This window comes from Astyanax mexicanus, chromosome 6 (genome assembly GCF_023375975.1).
Source record: "Astyanax mexicanus isolate ESR-SI-001 chromosome 6, AstMex3_surface, whole genome shotgun sequence".
In the NCBI taxonomy this organism is placed as follows: Eukaryota; Metazoa; Chordata; class Actinopteri; order Characiformes; family Acestrorhamphidae; genus Astyanax; species Astyanax mexicanus.
Window position 1 is genome coordinate 48161936 of NC_064413.1, and position 15879 is coordinate 48177814.

General features: G+C 41.1%; 2 protein-coding genes across 2 annotated transcripts in view; one reads left to right on the forward strand and one right to left on the reverse strand.

The window, feature by feature from the left end:
* LOC107197132 (uncharacterized) overlaps positions 1 to 15879 on the reverse strand; it is a 180286-nt gene that overhangs the window by 70112 nt on the left and 94295 nt on the right. The gene's annotated exons all lie outside the window — the stretch shown is intronic.
* On the forward strand, positions 6184 to 15758 carry klf6a (Kruppel-like factor 6a). Its single transcript, XM_007238620.4, has 4 exons — positions 6184 to 6769; positions 9945 to 10530; positions 11603 to 11726; positions 12844 to 15758. Exons 1-4 carry the CDS (start codon positions 6668 to 6670, stop codon positions 12893 to 12895), a joined length of 864 nt encoding a protein of 287 aa, XP_007238682.2. The 5' UTR covers positions 6184 to 6667; the 3' UTR covers positions 12896 to 15758.

Genomic DNA, 15879 nt, shown 5'->3' on the forward strand with positions numbered 1-15879 from the left:
TGAAAAGGTCACAGCTGATCTTTCCTCTCTGCTTGTTAAGCGTTTCTCTGAGTATCATCAGTAGGGCGAGGAACTTGAGCTCAGCGGGGCTAACATCTGATCTTTATTATGTAAACTATATGTCCAAATATTTGTGGACACTTCTTCTAATGAATGTCTTCAGCAAGTTTAGCTTGTGCATATTGCTGACACAGATGTGCAAATGCACACAGACAGCATGTCTATATAGAATAGGACTTTCTGGAGCAGATGATAATGAACTAAAGCAGTGGAACTGTGTTCTCTGAAATTGGATGGTTGGATGAGTTGCAGAGTTGGGGATGAGTTGAAGTTGTGATCATTCAACATCTTAACCTGAGTGAGATTTTTGCCACTGCATGCAATCAAATTCTCACAACAGTGGTTCAAAATATAGTAGACTTACTCAAACAAAATGAGAATAAACCCAATTATAACATTGATGAACTGTTGACGTATTCTTTTGAATCTGTACTGCATTCAGATTACACACACTGGCCCCATGGCAGTTCTAGTTCCTATAGCAGGGGTGTCCAAACTACGGCCCGCGGGCCATTTGCGGCCCGTTTCTTTTTTTGGAGCGCCCCGTGAGGTATTTTAGAAATAGAATGAAAGTTGGCACGCTGTTTTGATAATGTGAGATTCAAAGTTTAAATGCTAGGTGTCAGAAACGGCCCAAAGAGTCTTAAGTGCGCATTTCTAGCGCAGAAAAACGTGGAGAGAGTCTAAAAGCGGAGAGAGTGCGCATTTCTAGCACAGAAAAACGTGTCAAACAGTCTAAAAGTTGTCGTAATTAAGGAGTTTTATATTAAGAGACATCATGAAATTAAACATCAATTTGAAAAAATTTAGTTTACACAACACTGTTGAAGATAAAGATAGTAAGTCAAGTAAAATGGTGTGTAAATGAAATATTCAGGTAAAAAGTATTATTTAAAGTGGTATATTTCATTATTTGTTTTATTACAGAGTCTGTGGCCCGTGACTTCAAATATATTTCTCCTTCTGGCCCCCAACAACAAAGTTTGGACACCCCTGTTCTATAGTATAAAAATACAAATAAACTTATTGAAATAATACAAAAATTACACTATATGCAGAAACTTCTAATCTAAATATCGAATTTTTACACTACTGCACTTCAGATCAAGAAACAAACAAGAAACCTTTCTCAAATCCTTTGATACAAAGTCATTAATTATGTCATCCCACCCCCTCTCCATCTCATACTTCCCAGTGGGAGACCCTCACAGGCTGTAGCTAAGATGCCGACTGGCCATTGGAAAGTTCAGGAATGTTTCTCATTGGGCCAGTGTTGTGAGGGTCGGTTGTTTTGCCCCTACTCTGGCATTATATAGCCTATATGAAGCAGTCAAGGCAGACACCTGGATAGAAAGAGAAAAGCATAGCCAGATTTGGAGGAAAAAACACCAAATAAAAAAATAAATATCTCACAGGCTTTCCAAATCTCACTGCTAAGTTGCAAACAACTTAAAGTCATCAATTTACTCCTTAATCATGTTTTGTTTATGCTTTAACAGCAATAATGGCACATATTGTCAATGTCCAATGAAAAACATGTATCTCCAAAATGCTTTCTTCAGTGGAGGAGCCAAAAATGTTATTAGCTTTGGGTTTTTGACGCTTTGAGATACAGAGTTTAGACAATGAAGAAATCTAAAAAATGTCAAAATGTACATGTTTTTCATTGCACAGCAGGTACAATACATTACTGACTAATTAAAACATTTAGCTGTTTTTCAAGTTGTTTTTAATAAAAAAGAAAGATCATAATCTAAACCCACATTTTGAATATTCCTAAAAATTAACAGTTCACTGCTGATTTAAAAGGAGTATTTTATTATATTATATTGTTATTATATCAGTGAAATAAAACAGTCCTAAAACAACAATAATATCCTTTACTGCAGCAACTCTAGGAACAATATCTCATAGATAGCAGCATTACTCTGTTTTGTGAGGTTGTGTAGGTTGCCTGATGGATCTTTACCACATTCTGCACTTCTGAGCCACACCATTCACTAGGGGGCACATTCACTGTAGGCCACACTGTCAAAGGCCACACGATACACACTGTCCGAGCCTCTGGTTTAGCCTCAGCCACAACACCATGAATACTCTGTGCAGCACACAGATATAAAGCAGCCCATTAAGACACTCAAATTCTTGCTTCCGAAATTGTATCCTGTTTCCACCAGAATAGAAAGAAAATAGCAGGGGGGAAAAAACTGCCTCTCGCTGAGCTTAAAGGGACGGACGAGATTAACAGGCTTGGCCGTCATCAATGATGCTCTTTCAGTTTCAGTGCAGGCAGGACACAGAGAGGCAGAGACACTGTCCGGCATGCTTGCACTTTGACACGGTTTGGAACAGTCGCGGCGAGTCCACAGAGACACACAACAGAGAAAAAAGAAAAGAGAGGGGGGGGGAAAGAAAAGCATGCTTGAAATGGCTTTGAAGGCTGAGGCTGTGGCGCTCCATCACCATATGACTGAATCAGATGCTACAACCTACAAAATATGCCCTCAGCTGAGAGCCACAATGGGGATTCAGTTCTCCGGAGGTTAGCACCAGACTATACAGCGGCGGTACACAATGGACTTCTGTTCGGAAAATGTTAAAGTGTTGTTCACCACTTCTCAGTAGAACTGAGTAACGGGTGGCTGTGTAAATTAACTTCGTCCTACGTCTTATGTAATTTCAGAAAAAGAGACGTTTCTTCACTTAGGCCTCATCTAAGCAATTAAGCAACTATTTTGAGAAAGGACAGAGGAACCATGTTTCAAATTTTGGTTGCAAAATGCAGCACAGAGCTTTAGAAGAGAAAAGCCTGGTGTCAATTTAGCATCAGCAGTGTGGTTTCAGGGGAAACAAACCCAGTCTTTTACACAGTTAATGTAACACATACAAAAAAAAATAAATATATCAAAAAATGGAAACTTTACAGGAGAAGGATAAAATCTATGTAAACTGATTTCACAGCAAGATATGTGGAGGATTTATATTGGTCCTTTTGTCATAAAATTTGATCACAATGTAAAGTGCATATGCCAGGTAAAAAAGTGAAATCAGAAAAAAAGAATCATCTGACAGCAGCAGTAAAAAATGGCAATCATGTCAGTATGTAAAGCACAGTGTAGTTCAATTTAGTTATTCTTGTCTGAACGTAATTGAAAACTAAAAATCAAAATGGTAACATTGCCCACAATAGCCTATTGGTCCGTTCATGATTAAATTTAAACACAAATGCCAGAGTCACAAGTAGTTGTAGTCACTCAAAATGACGTACAGAAAATCTGTAAAAGTGAAGATACAAAGTTTACTGGACTGGAAAGTATTTTGGAAAGTAGAAGTAGTGAAAAAATCTGATCTGATTGGGAAGTTGTATGACTAAGCATGGAAGAGTGCAGCACAGCTTTCTGTTCTTCTATTAACCCTCAGTAGGCCTCAAGAAACAGGATGTAAAAACTATTTCCTATCATTGCCTTTGAACTCATCATGGCGCCTCTCTGTCAGTGTTCCTGCTTGTCGATAAGCTGATAACCTGCGATTTTTGCTGCATGTTTTTGCTGTGTCAGAAGAGTAGGTTATGGGATCAAAGTAGCATATGTAAAGAAATTCATTTCTGTTCATTTCTTTACTCAGTAACATTGGATATGTATGAACATATATAACCTAAGGGCATCCAGTGCCATGAATAAAACTGGTTTTAAATCTAAAATTTATATTAATCAACATTTCCATACCCTCATTACACAGCTTTTAGCTGCACTCACCTCTACAGACCCAAACAAAGCATTTCACACCAAGTTCTCTAAAAGACTGACATCATAACCATGTAGTTATTCAGAAGTTTTGAAGAATCATAGACTTCCCCCTTTAACCTACATATTCACTATGCTTGTCAAACAGACTTTAAACAGAAACCAGGACAACAGCCTGTAATGAAACTTTGAGCATTTAGATCACTGTTGTGAGTCATGAGCATGGAAAACAGGCCTATGTGGCCCAATCAGTTGGTAAGGTACATTAGTCAGAAAGTCCACTGCAAGGCTCAGCATCTTCCTTCTGGTTTGTGCCTATTTAAAGAGTGGTTTGCTCACATTAGTGCTGATCATAGCTCTCCTCCCCTGACTATGATTCAGTCCATGTGGCTCCCCTGGTGGAAGTGTGTGGTGCTGTGTGTGTTGAGCTCTGTGGTAGTTTGTGGACATGCTTGCTTGTTTAAGAACTGAGCCAAAATCAATTTAAAGGGCAGCAGTGGTAGGCAGTAAAAAGTACATGTATTTTATTACTGTACTAAAGTAGCTTTGTCTTGTATTTGTACTTTACTGAAGTGTTTTAATGTGGGTGCCATTTTATTTGGACTCCAATACATTTGAAAGTCATTACAGTGATTAAAAAACACTTTAACCTGTTAGTAAGTGTACAGTCTAATGTCAGTGTAACAGCTTAAACTTTTGGGAGTTTCTATGGCTACATAAATAATGGAAAAATAATTTCATAGTGAATATAGTAAACTGATTTGTGAACCTGCGCTCAAAGCACGCTTTAGTTTTCCATATTCAAGATATCTGGAATAACAATTTATATGATATCCTATCTGTATCTTTAATCTGAGTTTTTACAAGAGAATATAAAAGTACTAATATATATATAAATCTAGAAAAATAAGATTAGAGGAAACATGGTTCGACGTAAGTTTGTATGGCCGTGATACAGTAAACAGCAAATAAATAGTAAATAAGTGGTAATATTGCACCTAGGGATGGCTATAAATGGTTATTTTAGAATGACTTGCCATACACTTTAGCACTCTAGCTTACTTTAGACAGCTTAAAATTTTTACCAAATTTATATTTAAGCAAATTAATGACATATTTTGATTTTTTTTTTTTGTGTGTGTTTTGGTCCGAGCCTAAGAAAGCGCAAGCAGCTGATCTGAGATTTGTTTTGTCCCCAAACATGAGTTGAAAAATCTGATCTCTAATGACATTGTAATTGTTTTTTGCGGAGAGAAAAATCACAAAGCCCTCTGGTTTGATTAAAGACTACGTCAACTTCCAGTAAAAAGTCTAGGTTGAACCATCTAGGCAAGTGATTTTACATTGCAGATAAACCAGACCATGCTTTAGAAGTTCCGCTCTGGTTCTTTTAGTCCTTTAGATGGTGGTTCGCATTCCCTTTCACACCTGCTACTTTGGTTCGGACCAAACTGAAAAGTCCAAAAGTCTGGACCAAACACCTTCTCTGTGGTAGTTTGTGGACGTGTTTACTTGTTTAAGAACCAAAGCAAAAATATTTTTTTACAGTGTAGTAAGGTTTGTTTTGTATGAAAGACTATGCACGCCACCTAAAATAAAAAAAAAATCCATTATCCATAATTATTAAGTACTTATTATTAAGTAATGTGCTATCTCATAATGTAACTCTCAGAATAATGAATTACTATCTCAAAATATTTAGATTGTATCTCAGAATTATGAGAGTATCTCAAAATAACAACTTACTATCTTAAAATAATGACTTAAAAATGTGCTGGACAGCTGCTGGATTTATTTATTTAGATTTATTTTTTTTTGAGGTAACGGGAACTGGCTTCCATAGTTTTGAAAGTTAATAAAAGTGAATATAAGTGAATAAATAGTAAGAGAGCATTAGGAAAAGAACTTGGCTACTGAAATGCCAAGAGTTCAAAAAAGCCACCAGTATGTACCAGAAATGGAGAAGGTGTTGCTTAAATATGGGCTTGGGGTGATTACAGGCTCTGTAAAGGGAACTGGAGTAAGCTAAAGTGAGCTGAAGTGAGTTAAAGTGGATCTGTGGCACGGAGTGAACCAGCAGCAGCAACACCACCACCGCCGCCACCGTCAAAAAATAAAAAAGCAGAAGCCGAGAGAGTGTGTCTGTACCCAAGTCCTTTATATATGGGTCTAAAAATAGCCGGCCAATCAGAGCGCGGGGCCGGACGATGAGCGGGCCAATGAGGATGGAGAAGAGGCGAGTTGATCTGCATTAGGCGCGGTGATTGGCTCAAGGTGATATCATATGCGCCCGCGCAACCTGGTCGCCTCTGATTGGTCCGTTTGCGGGGAAAAAAATCTGAAAAATAAAGCAAGGGCGGGGGGCGAGGGGGCTGCGAGGTTTGAATAGAGAAGTTTGACAGAGCGCAGCAGCAGCAGCAGGGCTTCCAGCTGAACTTCAGTATCTGAGAGAGAGAGAGAGAGCGCGAGCGAGCGCGTGAGAGAGAGAGAGAGAGAGTGTGTGTGTGTTTGGTCCATGCGAGCAAGCTCTATCCAGCGTGAGAGAGCGTGAGGGACACGCACACAGCACGCACACTCACAGGACCATCCGCGCACAAGCGACGCTCCACTGCTCCGCTGTTGCATGTGCGAGACACACGCACCCGCGAGAATAGTACGACCGAGACGAAGACGAAAGAGAAGGAGGACCCTCTCTCCGCTGTCACGAGCGCAAACGAGGTGGTCTTCCCGACAGAGAGCGAGAAGACAGACGCGGAGAGAAACGACGGGAAGCTCTGCGAGCCCCAGATAACTTTAGAACTTCCACAGCTTTCCCCCCCTTCTGGTTTTACCCCTCTTTCCCTTCTTTCTGCTGGGATTTTGCCATGGATGTGCTACCCATGTGCAGCATTTTTCAGGAGCTCCAGATCGTCCACGACACGGGCTACTTCTCAGCGCTGCCCTCGCTTGAAGAATACTGGCAACAGGTAATTCATTCTTTATAGTGCATGATAGATGGCTTTAAAATGCGCAATGCCCATATAAGTTATATATGCATGGATCCATAGAGAGCGCGAGAGAGAGATATAGAGAGAGTGGTACGCACGCCTCTGATTCAAACACAGGCTGCCCCCTGCTTCTGACTGGCTGAGACTGACACTGTGACTGTGGTTGTGGTTTGCTTTAGCAAAGTGGGCGCCTAACTTGCATTCATATCTGTGTGTGTGTATGCATGGCTTTAAATTTAAATACCAGTAGTGTGTCATGCTTGAATAATACTATAATAACAATAACAGCTTTTTTTGTATGAATTTCCTTATAATACAATAAATAATACAATAATAAAATATTGTGCGCAATACCCACATCGTGAGTAATGCCTTGTCCAAAAACATGGTTCAAAACTGGCTTCTGACTGGCTGACTCTGTCAGTTTAACTATGGTTGTGGTTAGATAGCTAAATGTGCGCCTAAGTTGCATGTATGTTATATAAATATAATATGTGTGTGTGCATGGCGTTAAATTTAAATACCAGTAGTGTCACGCTAAAATAATTATGGCAACAGGTGATAAGAGTAATATATATCTTTATAATAAGCAGAAAACGTATAATAACATTAAAAGCAAAAAAAAAGTAGTCTTATCCACAGCGTTACGCACGCAGCTGATTCAAAAACATGCTTCCCCTCTTCTGACTGGCTGAGGCGCTGTGGTTGTGGTTAGATAGCTAAATGGGCGCCTAACTTGCATGTATGTGAGCTATGTGCGTGTGTGTGCATGGCTTTGAATTGAAATGCCAGCCGTGTCTGTCACGCTTGCACAAGCCTTGCCAACCTCGCTGCCATGCCATGCCTAGGTTCAGCAGAAAGAGTATAGTAATAGTAGCAGCAGCAGTTGTAGTAGTTGTAGCAATGTGTTGCTGGAGTATTTTTTTTTGCAATTAAGCAAAGGAAGCAGGCGGTTTGTGAGTAAAAGGAGCGCAAGCCTGCAGCAGCTGAGTGCGCTGTCAAAGTGCAAGTCAGTGTCGCCTCCCGCTGATAGCTAGTGGAGTGGAGTAAGTTACTGTAACACTGTTAAGGGAGCACTGCTGTGTTTAAGAGTCTTAGACTAGTATAAGTGCAATGAAAAGAGAAAACTTAATTATTTGGCAACCTATATGTGTATATCTGTAAAGAAAGTTAAAATATATATATATATGTTAAATCTCATCTTAATAATATGAATGGTTTAGGCTTAGATGTATAGACACTTGGAAAATGCATGATTTGGCAACCCACTGCTTGACACTTTGAAGATTCCAGACACTCAAACTTACTTTGCATTTATTAGCTAGGGTGATCCCTTATTTCATAACCCTACAAAGTGCACAGGTATCTATATAATACCATCCAGAATGGTAAAGGAGTCTGTTTTAAGTTATGTTTTTTAAACAGCCTATGTTCACAGAATGGAGGAAAATGAATGAGTTGGCAACTTTTGTGAACATTTACATGGTACATCATAAAACTACATTGTAAGTTATAATACTATGTTTTAATATGATTGCCTTTCACCCAGACTTTTAGGATTTTAGAGGAGCTTCAATTCAAAAAGGAAGAAAAATGCATGATTTGGCAACATGTCATTCTAAACCTCACATAGTTAATAAAAAAACGCCTTAAAAATAAACCTAGGTATAATTAGAAGACATATTTATAGTGATTTTAGTGTACTAATATTAGACCTCATAGCCAGTATAGTAGCCAAAACATGTGGTGACTTTAACACTGTGTGGGTCTCCTGAGCTTCTATGATTGAGAGAAGGTCTTGAGGACTCTCTACTAGGCCTCTGACTGGCTCCCAAAGCTAGAAAATCAATGACACATGGAAATATGAAAAATAATCCAAGAAGGAGGCTGGGTTTAGTATGATAACGCAGCATAGCGGTGTGACAGGCGAGGGTGTTACATGCCGCTTTTCTTCCCTTGAGAATATTCAGTCAGAGCATGATTGAAATCCAGCCAGGTAGTAAACCCTCAGGCGATTGAGGTTCTCGGATTCAAGCCAAGAGCCAAGCACCGTCTCGAATGTGTTCATACTTGCTTTCCCAGTGGTTACTTCCAACACACTCATTCACACATGCATTTAAAAACACACTCACTTACACACAGACACACACACACACACTCACACCCACGCACTCACAAGATGACCCAGGCCTTGAGAATGTGCTTCTTCCGTCATTTGCACAAGCAGCGCTAGCAAGAGAACATTGGTTGAGTACATACATTTTAAGTGGTGTTTCTTGGTACTCGCTTCACCACTGCTGAGTTTACTTCTGCTTACAGCTGTTCACTTTAACCCAGTGGTGTGGTTGGATGTTCACGAGTCTGAATGAGGAAGCTCAACATAAGCAGAGCAGAGAGAGGAAGTGTTGTGGCTTCCTTAAAAGGACTCTGAAAAGGGCCGAGTGCATGACTCACGTGGCCACTGTTAACCAAGTGAATAAATGTTAGTCTTTCAGAATGAGGCGCTGCAACGTTGGCTTAAGCCAAGCTAAATTTGGACACAATCATGCTGAGAGCACCATAATTGGGTTCATTTTTTAGGTGTGTGTGTGTCAAACATGCGTAACATTTTGACACGTGGAATTGCTGATCTTTAGAGATGTTCTTAGACAACGTTCATTCATTCCCCTGAGCTCAGTCTGGAGCTCTAAACTACACTGTCAGTGGTGCTGTCAGATACTGCATGGAGAAAGGTCTTGAAGCAAGACTTGAAGCTTGAGATGTGCCAGGAAATTGGACATCCCCCAGGATAACCTGTCGTGAGAGAGATGATGGAAAGATTGTTCCTCATTAGCGCCAAAGGGGATATGGCTTTCTGCTTGGTTGGCCTGTTTTGAGGAACCTGATGATTGATTACATTTGCATTTGTTCAGCAGACACGTTTGGTCCAGAGTGACTTAGTTGACAATGGTTGACTTGACGAGTGTAGAATTAAATGTCTTGCCTAGGCACTATTTAGCACAGCAGTGCAGTTCCCGTCTGGACAGGGAATTGGACTGGGAATTCAACGAAATGCTGAACATGCACTGCACAATATTTAAGCCAGAATTGAAAACTAAAAAATTGAAGGGTTCCCCAATGTTCTAACCTTGTGTTCCCTGTTTCCCCACGCCAGACATGTTTGGAATTGGAGCGCTACCTCCAGAGCGAACCATACGTCTCAGCGTCTGACCTGAAATTTGAGAGCCAGGAGGACTTGTGGAGCAAACTGATCCTGGCCTGCGGGGACTCAAAGAGCGATTCGGACTCAACCCTCCCGCGGGTCAAGGAAGACCCTGACAATCAGGACAGCCAGGCTCTGGAGACCAACAGCGTCAACTCGGACGTCAGCAGCGAGGCGTCGGACAGCTCAGAGGAACTCTCGCCCACCCACAGCTTTAGCTCCAACCCTCTGGGCTCGGTGTTGTCTGAGACTGGACACTTGGGTTCGTCCATCATCGCCACGCCCCCGTCTTCACCGGAGGCGCTGCAGGAGCCCGGTGCGGCCCAGGTATGGGGCTCCATACAGACTGAACTGCATCTGCCCATCAAGATCAGGCACGGGGGAATGGCCAAGGTCTCAGGGGCGGATAAGTCGGGTTTGGCAGGAGGGGACACGTCTCCAGACGGCAGGAGGAGAGTGCACAGGTGTCACTTCAACGGCTGCCGGAAAGTTTACACAAAGAGTTCTCACTTAAAAGCACATCAGCGTACTCACACAGGTAAGAAAACACCTGTTTTGCTCTTTTACCTATCCTTATCTTTCTCAACATCTGATAGTGGTCAGTGTGTTCTTTCATTTTAAGAGAAACACAAACCCTTATGCAGCTATGCTATTTTCTCTTTTAATCTGCAATGTCTCAATCAATTAAATAAGCGTACAAACTTTCTCTTCCGCTACATATATAGACACACACACATCAACATTTACAAATCAGTCCAGCACCAGCTGGGATGCCCCTATGATCTCTCTGCTGTCGTCATGTTGTTACGTAAGCCTCACGTAAGAAGAAACCAGTATCGGCCGCTCTGGAACATTGAAAGTACAATCCTTTGTAGTTTCCCTTCAGTGCTAGAGTTACATTTAGCGTTATCTAAACACATTTAAGCCAGAATTGATCTCAGTCTGACCGATATTCAGTTCAGACTGAAACTCTGCTCAACTGGCCGAGATTCATCTGTTCTGCTAGAGTAGTTGTGTAATAGCGTTGAGAGTTCACTCAGGTTGTCCCCAGCTGCAAGACCATTGCCACTCTCTGCATATTTGCCTTGCATGACTGCACGGTGACCTAATCTGTTTGGAATGTGGCTTTGCCCTCAGGGGGAGGGGGTAGAAGGCCTCGCAGGATGAAAGGAAACCTGCTCTACCAAAACACTATTGGTTTCGTCATGGGAAAGGGCCAGACATTTCAATGGGGGAACTGGGTGGCCCACTTTTTTTTCTTTTTTCTTTCTTTCTTTCTTTTTTTTTTTTTTGGTTTTCTCCCTTAACTTTTTTTTTTTTTTTTTTTAAATGTCCTGGACAAACCCGCAGTCTATGCATCGAACTCATTGTCCATTCATTCACATGCTATTTAAGCTTACAAGAGCACAGATTGAGAACTTTAAACATTCCGATCATTCCCAGCTGAATGCTACAGCTGACTGCGCATTAAAACCTCCGCAGTTAGAGAGTGCCCTGTGTCTGACTGACGCATTTGTGATGCTTGTGAAGTTTTTTTTATTATTTATTTATTTCATCCCCCTGTGCCCTCCCGGCTGCAGTGCTAAAGGTGTTTGTGTTTTTGTTTGCAGGTGAGAAGCCGTACAGGTGTTCATGGGAAGGCTGTGAGTGGCGTTTTGCGCGCAGCGACGAGCTAACCCGGCACTTCAGGAAGCACACGGGTGCAAAGCCATTTAAATGCAGTCACTGTGACAGGTACGTTCTCTTTCTAGCTCTGTTTTTTTTCTCTATCTGCATCTCTCTCTTGCTTTTTTGCTCCCTCGCTCGCTCTCCTCTGTGACACTGAGAATTCTGACAGTTATCGCGATGCGTCTGTCTCCTTACCGGCAGCCTGCGCCTTTGATGTGCGCAGGCAGAGCAAATACAATAGATTTCGCATTCGCCACATTGATTCCTTTTATCTGTTCATCGATGGCAGTCGTCACATTATGCTCGGATTTCATCACTTAATTGCTTAATCGGATTAAATGCTTGAAAGAGCAATGGCAACAGTATTGTATTTCCAGAATATTGATATCGACTGGGATTTTGCTTTATGAGCGAATGTGCCGACTGTTCAAACACAAGCCCAGCGCAGCCCTCCCTCCATTTCCTGTCACTGAGTTTTGCTTGCTTTGCTCTGAAACGACTCATTATCTGCTCAGATTCTCTCTCTGCTCTGTGTTGTTCATTCCCTGTTTGGGTAATGGAAAACATGTAGCGGTATGAGACTCTACACAAGCTGACTTGTGCTTTGGTGCTTATGTAGGTGTAGCTGGGGACTTTTCTAGACGCTGTAATGTATAAAATATGCCATAAACCTGTGAGTGCTTGAGTGTTCGGGCGTGCTTTAATCTATTCCAGTCAATCTGAGTTTAGTTCAGATTTAGTGCCTTTATACAACATTTTTATAAAAGACTGATTACAGAAATCTAGGTTTAGAGCCGCAGTGTATCCTCTTTTTTATGTTTTTTACTGTGTGAATTTGAAGCATATTAGAGTTTGATGACACAATATTTATTGCAATACTGTTCTTTCTAAGCTCAGAAAAATACACTGTGACCCTGATAACTAAATGTAATAATGATATGATACAATATCACCATATTTTCCACCTCTAAAATGCATACACTTCTAAAAAGTGTTCTAAAAATGTAAAAATGCAGAAATATTTATGGTTCTTTAAAGAACGGTTCCTCCATATAATTTAAAGTATCCATGTTAATTAAGGGCTTTCCCTAGCAGATTCTTCTAAGCTGAAAACTATTTATGACCCTATTCCTACAGTGACCTGAAGCTAACCCTCCCATTTCTCTCCTCTACTTATTTCCAGGTGCTTCTCCAGGTCAGACCACCTGGCCCTGCACATGAAGAGGCACCTCTAAAGCAGGTCGTGGCCGCGCGCCGTCTGGGGATATGTTCGTTTGTATCCTGACCAGCCTCCTGGTTGACCTGCCCTTTGTTTAAGGGAGGGTAGCGGAGTGTGTTCCAGCCAAAGCATGCCATTTTGCACCGAATCCTGTGCCTCCGGGTCCCTCGGGAGAAAGGCCTACTGACTGGTTGTGGAAAAAAAAAAACAGAAAAATGAAAGGACGAGACAAAATCATGTGCGAAGAAGAGACGAATGAAGGACTTTAAAAATGACAAAAAAAAAAGTTACTAAAAAAAAAGGAAAAAAAATCAGTCAAAAAAACAACAACAACACGAATGAATGAATGATGTGTGATGAATGGTGCATGTTTTGGGACAACTCCTGGACAACCAATACACTGGTACTTATAAAAAAAAGCCTGTCTGAGGGTGAACGGATGAGTTCGCTGAGTGTGAGGGTGACTGTATGGTGTGTGAGCTGAGGAAAAGGCTGGGACAGGACGGGATGGGATAGGAGGGCATGGGGTGGGGGAATGGAGAGGAAAGGAGGGGGTACCACCAGTGTGTCTACCACTGCACACTGGATGAATGGTGTTGGGTGGAATCAAGTTCCGTTTTTTGTTTCCTTGCACACTGTGAGGAAACCAAACAAAACAAAAACCAGTGTGTCCACTCGCCAGAAGCAGTGGAAGCAGGGACTCCTTCCAAACCCCCCCAGGCTCTGTATCGCAATGGGGGTGTGGAGGGTTTAGTTATGTCTAACCCCACCCACTCACCCTGACCCTACCCTACCCAACCCAACCCTACAGACTCCTTTTAGAGAGAGGGTCTAAAGAGAGTTCCCAGCCCTGAATGAAAGTGGCTTTTTGGTGTTTGGTGCAGCTACTAAATGTGCAATGTGTTCAGTAGCTTGTTTTCTCAACAAGCTACAAAAAAGCTCTTTTGTTGTCCATTGTATAAGCTGTGTGCTTAGAGATAAAACACAAAAAACTATAACTTCACTATCATAGACAGGTGTTGCATGGTATTAGGGTTTGTACTCTTTTTTTCCTGTTCTTTGTTATCAGGACTGCTAATAGATTCCAATAAAGTGCAGCTAAATACGAATGGTTAAATGTTACAATATTGTACATAAATGGATTGATGATGATTCTTCTCTTTGAATCCCCCCCTGCTTATGCCTTTTATTTTTTTATTTTCTTTGGCGAGGATAAACCACTATTGCTTAGCATTCATTTTAGTCACATAGCTGTTTCCCTTTTCACTCCTTTCGCTCTGTTCTCTCTGTCTCTCCCCCTCTTGTTCTCTCTCTCTCTCCATTTTTACCTGTTATTAATGCACTGTTGACCTTAATGGTGCCTTATGCAAGTGACCTTGTCCTGTGGAATAGATTGGTCCTTGGGGGTCACATACAATGTCTTGTATGAGTGATCGGATTAGCTTTATTAAGGCTCCATTTCCCCTGAAAACGCACCTTTCTTTTTCGGAAGAGGCCACTCCGACCAAACCATAGACAGAGAATATATTAGCTTTCATTAATTTAGATTTAACACAATATTCTGATATTTGAACTGAAATAAGTAGCGCAATTAGAGCAAAGTCTGTATGATAATTTCACCATGCAAAAGCACTTAAATCAGTAACTACAGTGTAATATCTAATACTAACACTGTTCATTCGACTTGGCAAGATTGGAATTGTTGGAATGGTATCCAAAAAAAGAAGAGAAAAAAAAATGGTAGAATCTGATGAAGCTGCAAAACTGGTCCTTGCGTAACAAACACAGAAGTCTGGAGGGCAATGAGGAGAAAATAACGCAGCTGCTTTGACAGGCGTTTGGCACCGAGGTTTAAAAGGCCCCAGGCCTGAACCCCCTGCAACTAAGACTAAGAGGAAAAAAACTAAAGATTTATTGTAATTAACAAGCCTTCGCAGGACAGGCCTTGCCTTGTACTGCATCTGTGTAATGAATTACTAAAGGCTTTGCTGGCATAGACTCTGCCACAGACTGCTGACTCTGGCAGTTCGCTATTGACCTGTCTGGATGGCGTTGTTTTAGCCCAGCAACAGTATTATGGAAACAGAGAACAGGCATCCAGAAAGATAAAGATAAATCGCTTCTTTTCAGCTTGTACAATGTACATTTACAGCCATCGAATCGAACCGCCTATGGGCGAGCAGACAGGTCCCCTGGGTGCTGGCTGGGTGTATATGTATTGTAAGCATTTTAGCTTTTTGAGATCTGATCTGCTTTACTGCTGTTTTACCACTTTTCTTCTCTTTTTTGGGCCAACAATTGATCAAAATCTCTACACGCAAATATCTCAATAACTTCTTCTCCAAAAGACTAAACAGCTCTGACACAGCCGGACGGATAGTAACGCTCTTTATCAGGGAAGTGCTGCACTTTGTCTCCAGAGTGAAATCTGACAGGGCAGCCGAGCTCCGCGGGTTTTAGATCAGATTGGAGGAGCTGTAGGAGGATCAGCGCAGAGATGCTCGCTGCCACAAAACCCGAGCCAGCAAGGTCTTTGTGGGCAAAGAGAACAGTACATCCCGCCTCTGAAACTGTGGCCAACATCATTCAAGCGGCAATAGAGCCTTAATGAAAGCCTCTCATTTTTTTTGCTTGTAACTATAACCAACGCTTTCTATCACTCTTTTCTCTCACAGTTTCCCCTGTTGTCTATTATAGAATATTTGTAAAAAATTGAACAGAAAGAAAAGTTAAAAATGAAATACAAAAAAAACATTTTCTAAGATTTTTATTTGTTCTTGCTTTATATAAATTTTATTTGAAATTGTTTTGCAAAATTGTTCTATTTCTGTATGAATGTATTTTTTATTGGAATAATAAGAAATTCTTATCAGACATCATTTGCTTCGTTGTTTTGCCTCGATTCCTTTCAGCACTTTCTGCTTCTACATATTTCATGGACTAATAGCATATATAGCATAAATAGCATGCACCAATGCAACAATCGGAATGCACAATGAT

Excerpts from the sequence above, each read along its gene's own strand:
- klf6a (XM_007238620.4), top strand. The coding sequence starts at position 6,668 with ATGGATGTGCTACCCATGTGCAGCATTTTTCAGGAGCTCCAGATCGTC. Across the intron at positions 6,770-9,944 it reads TTGAAGAATACTGGCAACAG|ACATGTTTGGAATTGGAGCG; the intron begins GTAATTCATTCT and ends TCCCCACGCCAG. Across the intron at positions 10,531-11,602 it reads ACATCAGCGTACTCACACAG|GTGAGAAGCCGTACAGGTGT; the intron begins GTAAGAAAACAC and ends TTTTGTTTGCAG.